Consider the following 18747-nt stretch of genomic DNA (forward strand, 5'->3'; position numbering starts at 1 on the left):
GTGACAGCTCTGCAATTCAAGTTTATATAACTGGAGAAAGGGAATTTCTTTTGCCACTATTAATGTTCCTATCAAGTTATTTCTTTGGGGTAATGATGATTCAAAGTCTGTGTAGAAGGTTAAAGCTGCAATAAAACCATATTCGCAACATAATTCCTTGTGTAATTCCTTGTCTCTGTTGACCTCTCTCACTTTAACTCTGCCAGGCTAGGGCGTAGGTTAGACCGTGTTGACAGAATACACAAACCTTTAACACACACACACACACACACACACACACACACACACACACACACACACACACACACACACACACACACACACACACACACACACACACACACACACACACACACACACACACACACACACACACACACACACACACACACACACACACACACACACACACAAAACAAACACAACACACACACACACACGGGTTATGTAAGATCTGAAGCTGCTGTGCTCTCAGGGTCACCGATATGAGACTAAACTCTTCTGCAATTTTCATTCTACAGAGTCACTGTCACAGGGTGTGGTGGCAACATGTAATAACAACTTTAACTGGCTGTAATGACTTAACATTCCTCAGTGATTCATTGTCTCAGGTGGTAACGGTAAAAAAAAATCTTTTTTTGAATGATACGTAAACAGATTTGGGATAAAAGACAAAACATACCAAGGGTTTCTTTTTTTTTTTGTGTATCAGTGCCTTTGTAAATTTTAATACAGAGAGGGGGACAAGAAAATAGTGAGACAATGTAGTACTTTGCTAAGAGACCCGACACACTTAACTGGGGATTCAACTGAATCTATCCTTCTGCTTCAGTCTATCCTTCTGCTAATTCTGCATTAAACAAACATGTCTCAGTACTCCACATGGATAAATACTTCCTCTTCTGTGTTTGACATGGAAGCAGTGTTGCTATAAATGGCAACGTCCACATTTATTTCCATGGTGTCCAGGTCTCTGTTTATGACCTGATGGCTGGCAGCCATTAAGTGTGGAGAGGGTGCAGCACTTGCATCTAAGTCTATACAGAGAATAGTTAAAATTGTACAGTGGTTTAAATCCAGCAACACTGGTCAAATTTCCTCCCTTATGTAGTTGCTTGTTTGTGCATGTGTGGGTTTACTTTTATCTGTGAGCAGGTGGAGCAAGGTGGTGCAAAAGGATTGCATGCAGGTGTATTCATGGAGTGGGCAAAAGAAGTCAACAACAAAAAAGATCTTCTCCTGCACGACTGCACTAACAGACACTTTGCACATTGTCCCCAACTACTGTTACACTCTCTTTGACATGGTGCATCTCAAGTGTCAACGTTTGTAAATGAGTGTGTGTGTGTGTGTGTGTGTGTGTGTGTGTGTGTGTGTGTGTTGTGTATCTGTCAAAGAAAGAGCATCCATGTATGATGTGTCACGTGTCAGTCTGTCTACATCCATCTCACCTCACTCTCCTTGTTCTCGTACTTGTTGGCGTTCTTGCCTTGGCTCTTTCTCCTCAGCTTCTTCAGATCTGCCTGGGACCTCTCCAGTGAGTCCTGCTTCATCTTGTGCTCCATCTGGTACCTTTTAAATGTGGCCTGGAGAGGAGGAAAGATCCATGTGAATGCATGCAAAATAACTGGCTTTATACAATAAACCACTTCTGAAACACGTTATTTCTCTTAGTGTGAAGTTGGTTCAGTCTGCCATTCGACGAAGAGAATGAATAAAATAAAGTTTGCGTAAAATTATACATATTTCCAGCTACCTTTGTGCAGTTGTGCAGACATTTGCATCTGTAATGCACTGCAGACCAAAGTCAGAGCATTAACCATCACCGATTCCAATTTGAAAAAAAGAAAACAAAAAACAACAACACGGTTGGTGCACCACTTTGACTTTGTGTTGCTGGTGGAAAATAGGACCTTGTTTTTCTCCTGTGTGGTGCAGCAGTAACTCCCATTAGGGCATAACTTAATTGATATGACTGCAGTCATAATGACAGAAAATGATAGCACTGAATGGCTGCCCAGGATCAGATGAGTGATGTAAATAGATCCGGTGTCGCTGTTGTAAATGTGGTTGTTTCTATGGGTCTATATACCTGGATTTATGTTATCGGTTGATGTATTTGTCTGTGTATATTGCCATGTGCATGTCAGACTATGAAAACTAATCTCCCTCATGGGACAATATCTATCTATCTATCTATCTATCTATCTATCTATCTATCTATCTATCTATCTATCTATCCATCCATCCATCCATCCTTGAGTTTTCCACTCATCTACCTGCTCATCCTGTTGAAGATCACAATTATCATTAATCAATTGTTTTACACTAAGGCCTTTAACTTACAGACATGTTCATGTGTGCTTCCCAAAATGTACCAGCAACAAAAACATAACAAAACATACTTGGCAGTGTTCTCATGAGGAAGGTGGATGGAGTGCTGCCACAGACACAAAAACACACAGACACACACAGAACTTACTGTCATGTATTTTACATCCATTTCATTCTTTTTCTCCAGCTCAGATATTATCTCCCTGTGGAACCTCTTAAACTTCAGGTGAGGAAGATGAGGAGAGACCGGAGAGAGGAGAGGGAAAGAAGACACACTGGTGATTATATTATAAACACGATGGGAGGATGAAGTGCTGCAGTTTGTCAGTTTTGCGGTCAGTGGCAAACAGGGATACTACTGTAAGTGTTACAGAGAGAAATGGAGAGTGATCATTTAGAGTGTATCTTTGCGTGTGTGCGGGGGTGAGAGCCAAGTCTGAGGTTGCGCTTATGAATGAGTCAAAGTGCTGCCATCACCACACCCTTGCTGCAGCGGCGACAACCACATGGGGCGGACCAATAAACTGGAAGACCCCATTTGCAGAATACACACAGATGACTACGGAGACCTTATCAACCACTTTTTTTTTCCCCTCTGACCTGAATTAATGCTGTGACTCACCATCTGAAGTCCGTCAACAAGTCAACCCACTCAGTGATGTTGTTAGCAACAATTTCTCAGAGTGCCTCAGAACTTTTCTGCCCCAAAGTTTAGCTTTATTAGGTTCTTTTTAAACTCTGGCATTATTTATTTTATTTTTATTTTCTTGTGCAACATTTTAAGAAAAACTCTTAGGGTTAGCGTATTAAGATCCAAAAGTTATAAGTGAGGGCTCGATTAATGTAAATGTCATAAGCTAATCAAATGATAATGCCAAAGCATTTGTATGTTCCAGCTTCTCCAATGTAACATTTTGCAGTTTTTTTCTACCTCATATTATCACAAACAGAATCCCTTTGAGTTTTTAACTTTTGTTTTGACAAAATAAACAACTGGAAGATGACACTTTGGGGTCTGAGAACTTCTAATGGCCATTTGTGCCTGAGGACCCCCTTGAAAATGAGATGGTGCATCCCAAGGGGTTTATTCCGTTTTTAAATAAAATACATATGTCCTTCATTTCTATCATTTTATAGACTTAACAATAAATTATTTCGGGAAATATCTAAAAGATTAATTAATAATAAAAATAATAATTTGCATCTTCACTCGATTGTTCGCGTGCTAAAAACCTAAATTAGGCTGTACTTAATGCACCAGATTGTAACAGCTCCAGCTGGTGTATCCCCGGGACATGTTGAGGCCTGCCCCTGGCTCTCAGCAAGGAAAGAAACCAACCAACAGGTGCTCCTATAACCCAAAGCTATTGTTTCCCTTCCTATCCAACCTCTTTGTATCGTGCTTGTCCATGGTGCTACTGTAGTTGATGTAGGTGGGGAGGGAGGAGAGGCCGTATATATCTATCAAAAGGTGGGAGGAAGAGAGAGAATGCCACTGGCTGACTGTGTTCACCACTAAATAGTGCTTAGTGGATTAAGGCTTCGCTTGTGCTTTTCTGGAAATATACAGAGCAACAGGTTCAGAGTTTCTGATGAAGTACATTTGGGTGAGGCGCAATAGGGAGAAATTAGGTTACACAGGAATTTTCAGGAAGCATTATGCTAGTGCAAAAACACATCTAACACTCACATTTTCTTCCAGCTCAAAGTGAACCTTCCTGTGGACCTCGGAGATGTCCATCAGCACTACACCTGTCGCAGAGAGAAAAACAGACAGGTAATATACATGTCAGAAGAAAGACAGGCCAGCAGTAATCTAATTTTTGGTCTTGTTTGCTTTCCTTAACAGGTAAAATGATCTAAAGGTATTGTGCAACACTTCAATTCAATGACAATGAGCACAATACATACAGTAGACCATATATATTATACTGAATATGAATGAATGCATCGCTGAGAAATGATGTGTGTCATTTGCAACCTCAAAAAACATCACGTCACCATCTACAGATTGTTTAAAACGGATTTCCTCCGCTGAAATGAAAGGAAAATAAATAGATGTGCCTGGACTAGAAAAACTGGACCACCTACTGCTCGGCTAATCATAAAGAGCTCAGATGGCAGGCAGCCAAAAATCATAACCGTCTGTTACTGCATGTTGCTCACAAAAGGCAATCAAATTAGGATTATGGAGTAAAAATCATTATATAAAACAAAATTATTAATGTTCTTATTGACCTCAAGGCTACAGTACACACCACCAGTGATCATAAAAATCACCAAAAATCATAATTGGATTCCCAAATTCTTTATTTTACTGATATCTGTCTCATTGTAACAAAAACAAACTTAAAATTATAGAAGCCAAACAATTTTTTTAAGACCACCAATTTAATAAATAATAGCAAACAGTAAATAAAAATGTAATGTGTCAACGTTGTGCAGCATTAATCAGTAACTCTTCTCTGAACCAGATGGTCTTCATGCCGACTCATGTCTGTTTTTAACATTGTCTGAAGCCTGGATAGTGCTGCTACAGATTGAAAAGGCCTCTGTCTGTCTGTCGGTCTGTCTATTTGGCTGGTGAAGTCCTTTGACAAAAAAAAATGTTTAACACCCCTTAGTGAATAATTTGAAAACGGGTCCTTTGAGAGACACATGTAATACATCTCTCATCCAACTATAGTTAAAACTACAGTATGAATAGTGTACAGTATATGCAGGGTATCTTTTCTGTGTATAGAATAGATGTAGAATACATGACAGATTAAAGACTGTGTCTCCCATGTGTCGTATAATACTGTAAAAGCAGGATGCAAATCATTAGAATGGAAACGGATGTTATGACTTTCTCCCGCACTGAGCTTTTCCCATAGGAGTTTATTTTCCGTGTACAGTAAGCAACTGCCACGACCAAAAAACATTTTTCAGTAGCCAACAAGTACAGCTGTACTGTACACACGGGTGTTGATAGTGATATAACCTTGAAACATTTGTTAAAGACACATTTCCTACTCTACAGATACAGCTAATTGGAATATAAATAAAAAAGATGGGCCATCACAGAGTGGAGGTGTTGGCTTGGTAAATAAACAACACTTTAGTCATTTAATATTTCCGTGTTTGTAGATGCTGTAGACCAATACTGCAACAAATGTGAGAAGGAGCCATCTACACAAACCTCACAGAAATGTTTTCTAAAGATAAATAAAAGGGAACAGCAATAATTTGCTCTGTTTTAATTTAACAAATCAATATAAAAAAGGTCTAAAAAGAAAGATATAATTCGATCAGAGGTGGTGCCTCCAGAGCCATATAAAAAAAGAAATCCAGTTTCCTTTTCTCAACAAAAATGTACTATGCAAAGCCCTGACAGATGTTCAATATGCGATGTATCAATGTGTCCTGACTCCCGTACATTCATCAGCATGTAAACACTGCCTTTCCCCCCACCCTGTCTTTCTACACCTTAACTGCCCCACCTTTTCTTATTATGGCGAGACTGGCTCTTTCACCCAGCACAGTTCAAACAGCTCGGCACATAAAGGCCAACAGATGATTCCTGTAAATCTGCCCTTTGACGGGGTGAGTTTGTTAGGGTGCTTGGTATGGCAAGAGACATAAATACCTGAGAGAGAAAATGAGAAAGAAGAAAGAAAAAAAAAAAAAAAAAAAAAAAGAGGGTTGATACCTTAAATTTCCTTATCTTACAATAAGAACAACGTAATCTTAAAAATGTCATCAGGTGTGGTATACCGTCAAATACCTGACTGACTGGTTTCTTTGTTTAACACAAAAGTTGTGAGTCATCAACATCATTCTATTCGAATAATGACATTAATGCAAATGTGTCATGTTACTGACACAAACGTCTTAGCTTCAGTAACGTCACCGGACTAAACAGCCTTTTATTCCAGCAGTTCACACTCCTTTGTTTATTTGTTGTCACAGTATGTATAAAGCGTTTTACGGGTAACAGCGCATCCAACCGCCATTAGCTAACAAAACCAAGCCGAGATAAACCCACACAATACAGACGCGCTGCCTACAGACCTGTTTACCCAGGTTGTAAAGAGTCCTGGCTGCACACACTGTGCTTTGTGGAGCAGTTTTACATCCACCATAACGGGGGGGGGGGGAGACAGTTGTTACTCAAAGACAAAAGGTAGCATCTGACAATTCAGCAAGCTTCAAAAGAAGTTAAGTATCTAACGTATAACTTTGCCATAAAATCGCTAGGATGTTAGCAGTGGGTGAAAGTGCAAAGAGGTTTATGATAAGCTCATCAGAAACTGTCACTATTGGGGCACCCTGGTAGCTCACCTGGTTGAGCGTGCGCCTCATGTACCAAGGCACAGTCCTTACCGCAGCAGCCCGGGTTCAATTCCAACCTGCGGCCCTTTGCTGCATGTCGTCTACACCCCCCCCTCCCTTTCCTTTTTTTCTATGATGTACAGATGGATGGAGGATCGTTTGAGATGAACTGCGCATCGCCTGTAAAGTGGACGAGAGCAGGCAACAGCAGCCGGGGGCGGTGACAAAAATCCGCTGTCGGACAGTTTCCAGCCCATTCCAGCAGCCTTCAGGCTGAACAGGAAGTCACAGAAACACTGTGGTCTAATTCCGATTTAATAAAATGTTATCAGACCCATATATCAGCTTGTACACATTCTCCAGTTGTTTTTATTAAATGCTCTACATGCAAACTGTTGCTGATTTTAATTAACACACTGTAGATGATCCGCAATCTGAACGGATTTAGTCTCTCTGACTTCTAAACGTCACTATCAGCCACACAATATGTGTTCTGTACAGAATAAGCCTTTAAATCAGACAAATAGCAGTTAAAACCCCTCCAATTCAAAATCAACAAAACGTTTATATAAAACGTCATCATGTTGAGTCGATTCTGAACCAATCGGCTCTTAGATCAGCTGAGAGGCCGGCGTTTCCCAGCATGCCCTGGGTCCGCCTGGGTCTTGCAGTCGGTGAAAAGCAACTGCGCTGCCTGCGTCTCAGAACTGCGGCCGCCTTGATCTCGTGAGGTTATCGTTGCCTACGTGTGCATGACGTCAGAGCAAGTCGGGATCGAGTCGGACACAAATCTAACCGGCACGCATTGGGCGGCGATCGCCGGTGATCGATTCTCCAACGAGCCTAATGGATCATGCCCATAAAGTAGAACAAATAAAGTAAAAGAAAGTCCGAAAGCGATATGAACAGAACTAAATGTGTGCAAAACATAGAAAAAGAAAAGAAACTCCCTATGAGATAATTTTGTAAACAACATTTTGCTGGTAGCATGCAAAGCGGCCCACAGTTCTTCCTCTGTTTTGAATGTGGGCAAAATAATCCTGGCAAGGGAGTGAGCCACCTGACACACTATGCAAACATGCTTGGATTATGTAAAGTGGGCCTGATGCCATTTGAGCAGGCCAGGACCATCAAAGGACGGCGTGTATTTGTGCGTTTGTGTGTGGGTCTATGAAGCGTCTGCAAAGCCCTTGCTGCTGTAAAAGGGCAAGGCTGGATGGGATTCAATTACGTGCAGATAACAAATGATGCGCAGTCATGGTGCCCACAGGCTATACATTTTTATTTTGTGTGGAAACACTTGTAGGGTCCTCGTCACAATTCTCTGAGGAAACCAACAACATATTTTATGTTCCAGCATCAGTAACACTTCAAATGCAGTTACAAGATAATTAAAAAAAGAGTGAATACACAACCATCCTTGTGCTTCAGATCTTAATTCTTGCTTATAGCCTGAAACAAGTCAGATGGCTAATGCTTTAATGAGCTGTTGACATTTGAACTCTGGCAGAGGAGGAAGGAGACTAAAGGAAGTAAAAGAAGAAGGTTGGAGGACGAGGTGCACCCGTCCTACAATGCCTCTAAAGGGTATCTGGTTTCTGGTTAGCTAGGCGTCACTAAAGCTCAGGTTTCTGACGGTGCAACTTCACTACGTCTACAAGCTCAGGAACAAAAATGCAGAGACTTTTTTTTTATTCTTTTTGGTCCTAGCGGGAAATTCTGCATCCTTATAATTTATATTGTTGTCTTGACATCCTGGCTGATTTTAGGGGCGCGTAGTACAGACTCCAGTTACAATGCATCATAGATGAGAAGACTGTAGTGTGTATTTAATCACCCCCTGCTCTACATAATGACTGATCTGTCATGATCTGTCTCTGTCTGTCTCGCTCTCTCATACAGGGATTAGTGGGTGCTGGAGTGTATCCACAGGTTAGAGGTGAGTGTGATTTCACCCTACACTAAAACGGTTTTGTAATGCTAATGGTGTGTCTATGTCATCGTGTCATCTGTCGTCTTAGGACCTATCATTTCTAGTTTTCATTTGCCAGAAAAGGGGAATTTGTGTGTTTATTTTAAATATTAAAACCGGTGACATTTGGGTAGAAAAGGACTTTAATTACTTCCTTTTAATCAAGGCTATACTTGCCACAAGAGAACCTGATTTACTGTGAAACGCTCTAAACAATCTTAAACAACAATCTATCTTTCAGCAGGAACCAACAACAACGTTTGAAAACATGTGGGCATTAAATACAGATGTGCTTTCTTGAAGTAATTTGGGTATTTTGGGGTGAACAACACACAACAGCTTCAAGCCTTTGTCATCCCTAAACTAGATGGCACGGAGTCATGACATGCCAATTTGTTTTTCAGAGACTGAAAGCGAAAGTGCATCACCTGCACACTGAGTATATTTTATAACCTACGGAAGACAAACCAAAGTGTTTCTGCCATGTCATTAAGTTTACGTATAGAAGAAAAAAATGTCAGTCTATAGTGTGGGAAGATCACTGACTATGGATGGAGAGATAAGATGTGGATTTATAATCACACTATTTTGCACAATAAAAACTTGTCACCATCAGAGTCCATTGTGACTAAGAAAAATACAATCTGACCAGCCACAGTTCTTCACTGAGGAGCAAATTAAAAACTGTTATACTTCAAGTCTACACATCTACATTTTTTGGATGGAGTATCACTTTAAGTGTGCCAGGATATTGACACCAGGTGGCACTTCCCATTGTGCTGCTGAATTTAATTAGCAGTTTTGCTGCTAATCAGCATGGGAGTTGAGAGACAAACAGTGGTTATATCAAAGTGTGCCACTAGTGACAATGAGTTAGGGGGCCATCTTTGGACTACAAATGAGCTTGTGGGAACTGAAGCCTGGGGACTTGGTTAGAAACCAACAGATAACCAAACAAACCCAAGCCACAGTGTTTTTCTACACATACCACACGTACATTCATCTCAAGCATCATGCTGGCATTAATCAAAGAATACCTGCTGCTGTGTTTAAGCTACAGTGTTCCTGTATATCAGTGATAATGACAAGGTACATCAAAAAAGGTACAATCATTGGTGAAAAAAAAAAGTGCATAATGAGCTCAAGCTGGAAGAATTAAAGACCACTGACTGGGGGTATTTGTTACCTTGCTTTATCTTGCGTGTATTAATGATTAACTCATTAATTTGTCTTTTATTTCTATTGATTGTGAGGCACTGCTATAAAAACACTACAATTAATAATGTAAACAGCATTTATATAAAGTGTAGAATGAGAAACTTTTGATGTCTGATTTAGAAGAAGAAATTAACCAGAGAATGGCCTACATTTATAGACATATACTGTATAAATGCACCCCGGGGAAACCAACAATAAATGCTTTTAAGACCCAGGTGAGATAAACAACTGTTTCAGGAAAGCAGAAACTATCTCCACAGTCGGATTTTCACTTTGTTGAAGCAGTAGAGAGCCAGAGGACAGGGCAACATGGAAACTTACCTAATTCTCTGGAGACAGGAGACACTGCAGCATTCTCCCCAATCTTAGACATTGCATCAAAATATAACTTTCCCGCCAGGATCATTGCTGGGAAAATGATAGAATGATCATTAATGTTTGTCACAATAGTGTGGGAAAATTATCGGCTCCGTAATGCATGTTGAAGACCATTGAACAACAGCTTAAGTATTCACTATAAAAAAAAGGCATTCAAATTTGGCCTGGTATACTTGGACCCCAAAAAAAAAAAAAAGCTTTTACTCTCCCAGCCGCCCGTCCAACTTCTGGTTATAAGCAGTGTGTTTTTCTAAACTCGAAGTTACTGTGAATGTCTATTATCGTAGTAAAAATGCTCACCAGCTGCTGATTTCTCATAGTTCTTGCCCAGGTTGACCAGATTCCTCAGTCCTGGGTTGAACTGGTCCATCACACTCTGGGTGGTTGGAAAAAGAAGGCGAGACAGTTACTCATAATTTCATTCAAGGTTTCAATTGTTATGCTGTTGAAACACTACTGACTCAGTCAGGTGGGTGACTGAGTCACATCACATGCGAATAAGGTGGGGAAAAATATATATCATATTGGTGGTGATTGTGCAGTGGATATGACACATGCCTTTGGTGTGGGAGATCTGGGTTCGATTCCAACTGCAATACATCAACCAATGTGTCCCTGAGCAAGACACTTAACCCCTAGTTGCTCCAGAGGCGTGCGACCTCTGATATAAAGCAATTGTAAGTCACTTTGGATAAAAGCGTCAGCTAAATGACATGTAATATTTAAACCTGTTGACTAATCGTTAACAGGACAGGAGCTATGATATTTAGGCTAAGATTCACATGCATGCCATGCAAGCAGATTTTTCTGACATACAATGTCATAGAAGAAAGACAAAAAGGGGTTACATGGAAAATGACACAGAGACTGACGAATGGATGACAATACTGCAAACAGAATGAGAATGAGCGTAAAACAAAAACACTTAAACAATTTAGACAACAGAAGAAAAGAAGTTTTTTTTTTTTTTTCCATCATACCGATTTGGGGGTTTTACATATAGAACTACCAGTGTTGATCAACGTCACAGAGTGGAACTATCATCCGTAAACATGAGCCAGCACTTCTCTCTGTAATTATTGAGCTATTCTTTCTCCACGTCATATCAGGATAAGGAATTAGCTTCACACCCAAGACAAGAATGCAGGAAATTATTTAACTTGATGGTAAGCCACCTTGAGACACATATGGCAAACAATGTTTCATGAGCCAAGCAGTGCTCCCCCACTTCTGATTCAGACCTTTGTCAATAAGTGACACATTACATAAGCTGCAGAAACTGTCAATCTGAAATGACACCATATTAATAAAATATGTACACAAAAATCTTTGGGCAACAAAGAAAACCACTCATGTAAACATCCATCTATTGGTTATAGCAGCGAGCCAGAGGTGATGGCTGCCGAGGAGATTGCTATATACTCTTACACACGCAGCCAGCTAAATTATTAAACCTGGAGTCTTTTTCCTGCATTTCATCACACCAAGGAGCTGTGGGGGCTGTCCCGAGAGGAGGCAAGCAGATTAAAGCTATTCAAGGAGGCTAAATGCTTGTGAGAAAAATAATTAAGTCTCTTTTTCCCCCCTTACAGCCTCTTTTTATGGGTGATACCACTTATCACCTTCACTTTGTCACCTGTGGAGTATGCAGACCTGGCTACACAGTGGGAACAGTTAAAACTCCTGGTGGGATTTGTGGCTCACATCCATTTATGTATAATTATGTTTTTTTTTTTTTTTTTTATTGGTAAGATTTCTCCTTTAACCCCAATTAAATCACATAGCAAACACTAAAGGATACTTCTCACATCCAACTGTGCAAAAAAACTAAAAAAACAAACCCAGCAATTCAGTTTCAAATCACACACATATTTAAAAAAGAATAAACCCAAGTTAATTACGGGATGGCACAAATGCCATTGTACACCAAAGAGCACTTCAAATGATGCTGATCAACCGAGGCAGCACTTTAATAAGGAAATGGCACTCCTAGGGTGGGGCTAATTTCTTTAAAAACAGTGATCCAAACTCACTAATAGTCAGTTAAAGCCTCTGCAAACTAAGTAAAATATGTTGATAACACTGCAGTCTGTCTCTACTGATACAGAGGTAAATAAAGAAGGGGTTATACTAATAACTTAGCCCAGGGATCCTTTAAGAGCACAAGAACTTACATGTTAAAAATAAGTTGTTCACAGCATTGACATTTATTTATAATAGCGCATTATATTATCATATAATATCTTAGCCTATAGTATTAGCCAAAACAAAAAGGCTAAATGACTCCAGGCTGAGTACTCCATCTTTGCCTGTAGCCTACTATTAGTCAACAGTTTAAAAATGTACTAGCTTGGCTAATTAAAAACACCTGTTAGTCGTTCAGGTTGTAAACGCCACGGGAAGTTGAAGCACAGCGAGTGGAGCTGTTTCAGCAGAGTGGACACATGGATGTATAGAGTTTTTTTTTTTTTCTCGTGTCGTGTTCGCACCTGTTGTTTTCACACCAGTAGGCTACCCACCTTGTATGTACTTTCAGTTAGCTTGGTCACCTCATCCGCGCTCCTCGACATGTTTATAGATCCTCTCGCGAAGCCCGATAAAGAAGAATTATTTATTTATTATTTTTTTTTTTTTTTTTTTAAAAACACCGACTCAAACCAAAAAGAAAAGGTCCAACGGGGAAAAGTGACCAAACCTATGGACACATGACATTCCTCATAGCCAGCAGGATACGCAAGACGCACACATACAATCGAAAATGACCAAAACTGAGAGGAAGAAAAGGAGAAAAGTCCAACGTAACGGAGAGTCCAGCTGTCTGTTGTTGCTGCTGCTCTGACTGTGTGAGCACTAAAAGGCTGAGCTGTCAAACTTGTTGTAGGTGGTTAGTTCAGAGCAGAGGAGGCCTGGGGAGGTAGGAAAAGGTGGACAGGTGTCAAGCCGACCGGAATGAAAGAATGAACCCCTTTTCCGGTTGACTACTTTCAAATTAAATCTTTTGCTGGTTATTGTGTCATTGACCACGAAATATATATATATATATATATATATATATATATATATATATATATATATATATATATATATATATATATATATATACTTAAGGGCTTTTTTGCAAGTAAAAGCCCTGCATTCAAATAAATGTAGTGGAGTAAAATAATACAATATTTGGAGTACAATATTTCCCGCTGCAATGCTGTGGTGTAAAAGTATAAAGTAGCATAATGTTCAAGTACACATACACAATTGTACAGTACTTAGTAGGCTTTAGTATGCTACTTACATTTCACTAGCTAGCTGAAAAAGGTGACCTGTTTAATGAGATTGAACAGTAAATCTTAAACTTTTTATTTTTTTTTATTTTAAGGCGTTTTTTATTAGTTTGGGCCTTAAATGAACAAATCTACAACTTCTGTTAACATTTTACCACCACTCTTAGCATGGTTTAAAACTTAAAACGTTTTGGCTGAATGAAAAATGATGTACCCTACCCTTCAAATGCTTTTAGTGTCACCCTTTATTATCTCCAATTATTTCTATGAAAGCCTGTTTTTTTACGCTTTTATTTTGAAGGCATCGTTCCAGTATTGTTCTGGATATTTCTGTCTGGCTTCACACTTCCTGTAGGCAGGTAGAAAAGGTGGACAATGGACTAAATACTGGAGACGGACGCTCCCTGGAGGTAACTAATACAATACCACCATACAATGCAAACACACATCAGTCCAGACTATCTACACCCTCATGTGCTTTTGGGACTGAAGTTCAATATGAGATAACGTTTTCTTGTAACTGACATGAACCATCTTTCTTCTTCTTTTTAAAGGGGTTTATTTTTATACATTATTTTCTTTTTTTGTGTGTTTTGGTTCAACCAAGAACGTTTTTTGTGCATACATTATTTTAAGTTTGCTTTCAGTGTTACAGACATGATATTTACATAGTAGGCCTACATAAAGACTTTATCCATTTTGCTAAGATATACCACAACCTCGCAGTTATACATTTGAAGGATAAGATACAGCTTTGGTTACATGTCGTTGCATTTCTGACATTGAAATAAATAAGTGGGAGCTCCTTATTTGAAATGGCATATCATACAATGATGTGAGGAAGCTTCATGATTTACCACTAGATGTCCCTCATGGTCAGCTTTTCTCTCAAGCTAAGATAAGTTGAGACCTAAAAAAAGATACATGTGCATGATTTGCATGTATTTATACATCTAAACCCCTTGTAAGCATTGCTGACATTCATGTTTCAATGATCAGTATTTCATTTTTTACATATCTTTTTTTTTAAACCTTTTTTACATTTCATGACAAGCTGACATGATAAATACCAATACAATGTCCAATTCAAACTCACAGAGATTTATCACTTTGTGTAGTATATGGACGTCCAACAAATTAAACAAAGCAATGGCAAATATCACGAGTATTGGGAGAGCAAATATGCAGAGCCTTTGCTTTGTAAATGTCATTTGATGTTAAAACTGCGGAAAGCTGCCCGCAGCCATTGGGAGCTACAAAAGAAGCTGAATGTAAAATGAGATTGTGCCCTTAGGCTCTCAACACATACTACTGCTTTCAGTCCACAAAATGCTATAAGGTGACACATACAATGCAATTAGTCTCAAAAGCCACTATGTGAGGAGTATTCTATTGTTCCTCTCTATTGCTGTTAGCTCTTGTATCACGGCTGTCCTGATAACCTCCCACTGAGTCATCTTCCTGTAGGCAGGAATCAATACTTGAGGAATATAATGCTAAATAAAGCAATACGAGGGTCAATTATAACAAGTCGCTCAGATTTCTGAAGGGCTGAAAAGTAACTTCAGGCTTTCACTAACTTTTGTGTTCTCAAGCACAGATGTGTGGTAATAATATGTTTTTAATGTACTTTATGTATATTACATAAAGTTCACCATGAAAAGGTTCCCTCTATACCTTTTCACATTTCTCACCCAGATTCCCTACACTTCCTACAGCAATCACGGTCAGGCTCAGACTTAGTTACAACAGGGTGGCGCCATCAATTAGCTGGTTTATTTCTAATGTGATCAATAAGATTTGAAATAAAATCGTTTTTTCTTAACCAAGTTAATGTGCTAGCTTTGCAACTTTAAGTGGAAACAACAAATTCACACTATAGCATCTTATCTTCCAACTTAGACTTGGCCTCAGCGAGTCAGCTGTCAATAGTCATTCCCTGAGAGAGAAGCTTTTGGACATCGGCTATCTAATTTAACCAAAGTTGATCTGTCCCATCCAAAACAAATCCATTTGGAAAATTTCTACAGGAAAGTTGAATGCAGACACCCAAGTGTTCTGCTATGAAATAGACTTAAATAACCCTCCGATCTCCAATCACGTCCCCTTTTACTTGATCAGTGATTGAGTTGACCAGTCAGCCAATCATAAAGCCTGTCAAACTGTCTGAAGAAATTGATGTTATTAGCACCAGCTAGGAGAGAAGAAGAGAAAGAAAAAAAAAAACACATAAAAAAATAAAAGCATTGCACAGTATGTTTATATACACAGTCTGTGGTTATACCTTTGAATAACACAACTTATGTAAAACGGTACCGTCCTGTTGAACTGGAAGGATATGAAACATTACATCGAACGCTCTATCAGTACACTACAGTGTCCAAGTTCTCTGTGACCTCTCCTTCATTCTCTCTGTTGTGTGTGTCCTCTCAAGGACAGCCTCCCATCCATTGCGATGGAATAGCTTGGTGCACCAAAGCATTCAAAAGACTGCTTGTGCTGTGCCAGCAAGGCCACCTCTTTTTTCACGATAGTCATATTTCTTTTCCTGGCAGTGCTTTACAAAAGCAGTGCGGTAGACAATAGAGAATTTGCTTTGAGAATTTGCTTTTCGCCTTTGAAAATAGTACGTGATTTAAACAATTTATGGCATAGGAAGTCTAATCAACAGCAGCTATGAAATACTCTGCAAATATGTCTACTTTAACCCTCATTCTCTGAAACTCTTAATTTCTGTTTGCATTGATGTCACTCATGCGTGTTTCTATAATACTGCAAGGATGGAATAAAACCAAGGAAGATAAAGACAAAACTCCTCATTCTACTCATCTATTTTGACCAACACCAAGGCCCAGTGTGCAAGAAGACTATTATTTCCTGACTGAGCTGCAACACTGGAGCTCATTACTTTCACCAAGCAAGATCATAAATCTGGCCTTAATCTACTGGGCAAACTGAAGGCCTAAAGCCAAACATCTAATTCTAGTATACAACACATTTTGAAGTAATAGAAGTAATAGCTTGACCAAATACCTTAAAAAAAAAACCACAACAGTCTGTCGTTGTGAAAATTAGGTTCTATTAAACAACTACATCAGGAGTAAGATGGGCAGCGAATTCCCGGGTGCATTTAGCAGAAAAACAACATATATCCGAGGGCTTTAGTGACACGTTGTCAGCGTCACAGTACTCATAGTACGAATAATCAGTAAACACCAGGCGCTTAGCTTTGTCAGTCTCATCCTGATGGTTACAGAAACTGGGATTTTAGCAGCTTTTGGGGTTGTACTGCACCAAATTACTAATTATCAAGTCAAGGCAGACATAAATCTCCGCCTAAAATAAAAACCTGAATAGATGACGTGACGGAGCCTGGAGGAGGCTGGAAGTACTTGAATAAGAGGATAAACTTATATGAAAATAGATTTTTAAAGGGGACTGGAGACAGACAAAATGTCCATCACATTACTCCTCAGTTATAGAATCATATTTCTAAACTCATTGTTATTCTAAAGTGGTAAGGACAAAGGTCTGAATTTTTTATCTTTATGAGGAGAAACTGCTGATTCACTAAACCGCTGAGTCATGTGTTCAGGTATTCTTCAACATTATATTAAAGGAAAGGCAAGGGGCGGATTTGATGTAGCCTACAGCATGCCTACAAAGAGCGAATAAATTGCAAATCACACGTCACACATTTGGCCATTTTATTTTCCACTAATGCCCAATAACATACTCTTTTCAAGGTGAGCTAGACATTTAATAACTAATCATTTTCAGGACTGAGAGCCAGGTCTTTTTTGACCTTGTAAATCAGTCAAAGAAAATAGGAAATGACCATATCTCACAACACAAAACATCACAATCATTCACTTTTCTGCAGTGTTTGACGAACAGTATAACCCAACACACACACACACACACACACACACACACACACACACACACACACACACACACACACACACACACACACACACACACACACACACACACACAGACACACAGGCCCGGGCAGGCAAAGGTAGTGTTTGCTCCTGATGATATTGCGGTCAGCAGTATGTGAAACTTTAATAACACAGTTGATGTCAGGCGCCACATCAGACTATATCAGCCGTGTTGGGTAAAAGTGAAGTCCCCTGCCATGTATGAGCTCTCCATGCTTCACTAACACAAGAAAACACCTACAACAGGAAACAGCAATGATCCCTGTATCAACAATAACTGGTCATTTTTATCCATCAGAGAGCTGGTTTTGTGTTCCACTGGACATTGTCATTGTTGATTTATTTTAAATTTTTTACTGTGATCTGCGCAGATCTGAGCGTCATCCCTTTTTGAGCTGAAAACAGAACTCTGGATACAGTGTGCTTGTTTATATATGACTGTAATCAGTAAATGTCATGGAAAAATGCACTCATTAGTGATGAATAAACAACACGGCAGCAAAGAGGCCATGTAGTCATGATTGATGCAGCCCTGTTTGTCACCTTCTGCTGACCTGCATTTAAAACAGCCTTATAAGGCTAATCAGTGTAATTTTTTGAAATGCCGCAGATCACTAATGAACTTCTTCTCCCGGGAGAAACAAGAAGAGAATGAGCCTGAATGTAATACTGCCTGTAGCCTCATGTGGGGCGTAGATTCCCATTTAAAATTGCCAACAGTTGCTATTTTGAAACTCTCCTCCATGACCGGTGGCAGCAGACATTAATATAAGCATTGATCCCATAATTGTGTTTATGCAGAACTCCTTTTGGAATCCAGATATTTTTGATCACACCCAAGTCACATCTCAAAGCTACAAAAGCTCGTAATGCGGCACTGAGAAATCTCACCCACGAATCTTGTCTGAATGAGACAAGAGCTGTTTTTTTTTTTGCTACAAAGCTCTGCGCTCGGAGACCTTGACTCAGTGCGTATGGCAGCTCTTTGCACATAAATACACACACACACGCACGCACACACACACACACATGCACTTATTAGCGTCTCTGTCATCACGATGGCTTGACTAAATACTCTAGGTTTGTTTCTGGGTTAATTACACCTTCCTAATCCCTCTAAATCTATGCCTTATGACAGACACGAAAGGCTTTGCAGTGTGTAATATTGCCATCTTTCCAGTAAATGTATTACATTTTTCCTCTTGCATATTAAGGCCTCTTTTTATTTTTTTTTTTTTTTTTTTTTTTTTTTTTTTTTTTTTTTTTTTTTTTTTTTTTAAAAATTTTTTTTAATTTTTTTTTTTTTTTT

At 39.3% G+C, this 18747-nt stretch overlaps 1 protein-coding gene across 2 annotated transcripts in view; it reads right to left on the reverse strand.

The window, feature by feature from the left end:
- baiap2l1b (BAR/IMD domain containing adaptor protein 2 like 1b) overlaps positions 1–13170 on the reverse strand; it is a 30373-nt gene extending 17203 nt beyond the window's left edge. The window contains exons 1-6 of one of the 2 annotated variants that reach the window (XM_039824089.1): positions 12736–13170; positions 10517–10592; positions 10160–10246; positions 4025–4086; positions 2483–2554; positions 1452–1586 (exon numbers count right to left, since the gene is read on the reverse strand). In XM_039824089.1, coding sequence (XP_039680023.1) covers positions 1452–1586; positions 2483–2554; positions 4025–4086; positions 10160–10246; positions 10517–10592; positions 12736–12786 — 483 coding nt within the window. In that variant the 5' untranslated portion in view covers positions 12787–13170. Of the gene's footprint in view, positions 1–1451; positions 1587–2482; positions 2555–4024; positions 4087–10159; positions 10247–10516; positions 10593–12584; positions 12604–12735 lie in introns of those variants that run through there. The other variant, XM_039824090.1, reaches the window with a different exon arrangement.
- Positions 13171–18747: the final 5577 nt, after the last annotated feature.

This window comes from Perca fluviatilis, chromosome 15 (assembly GCF_010015445.1).
Source record: "Perca fluviatilis chromosome 15, GENO_Pfluv_1.0, whole genome shotgun sequence".
Lineage (NCBI taxonomy): Eukaryota > Metazoa > Chordata > Actinopteri > Perciformes > Percidae > Perca > Perca fluviatilis.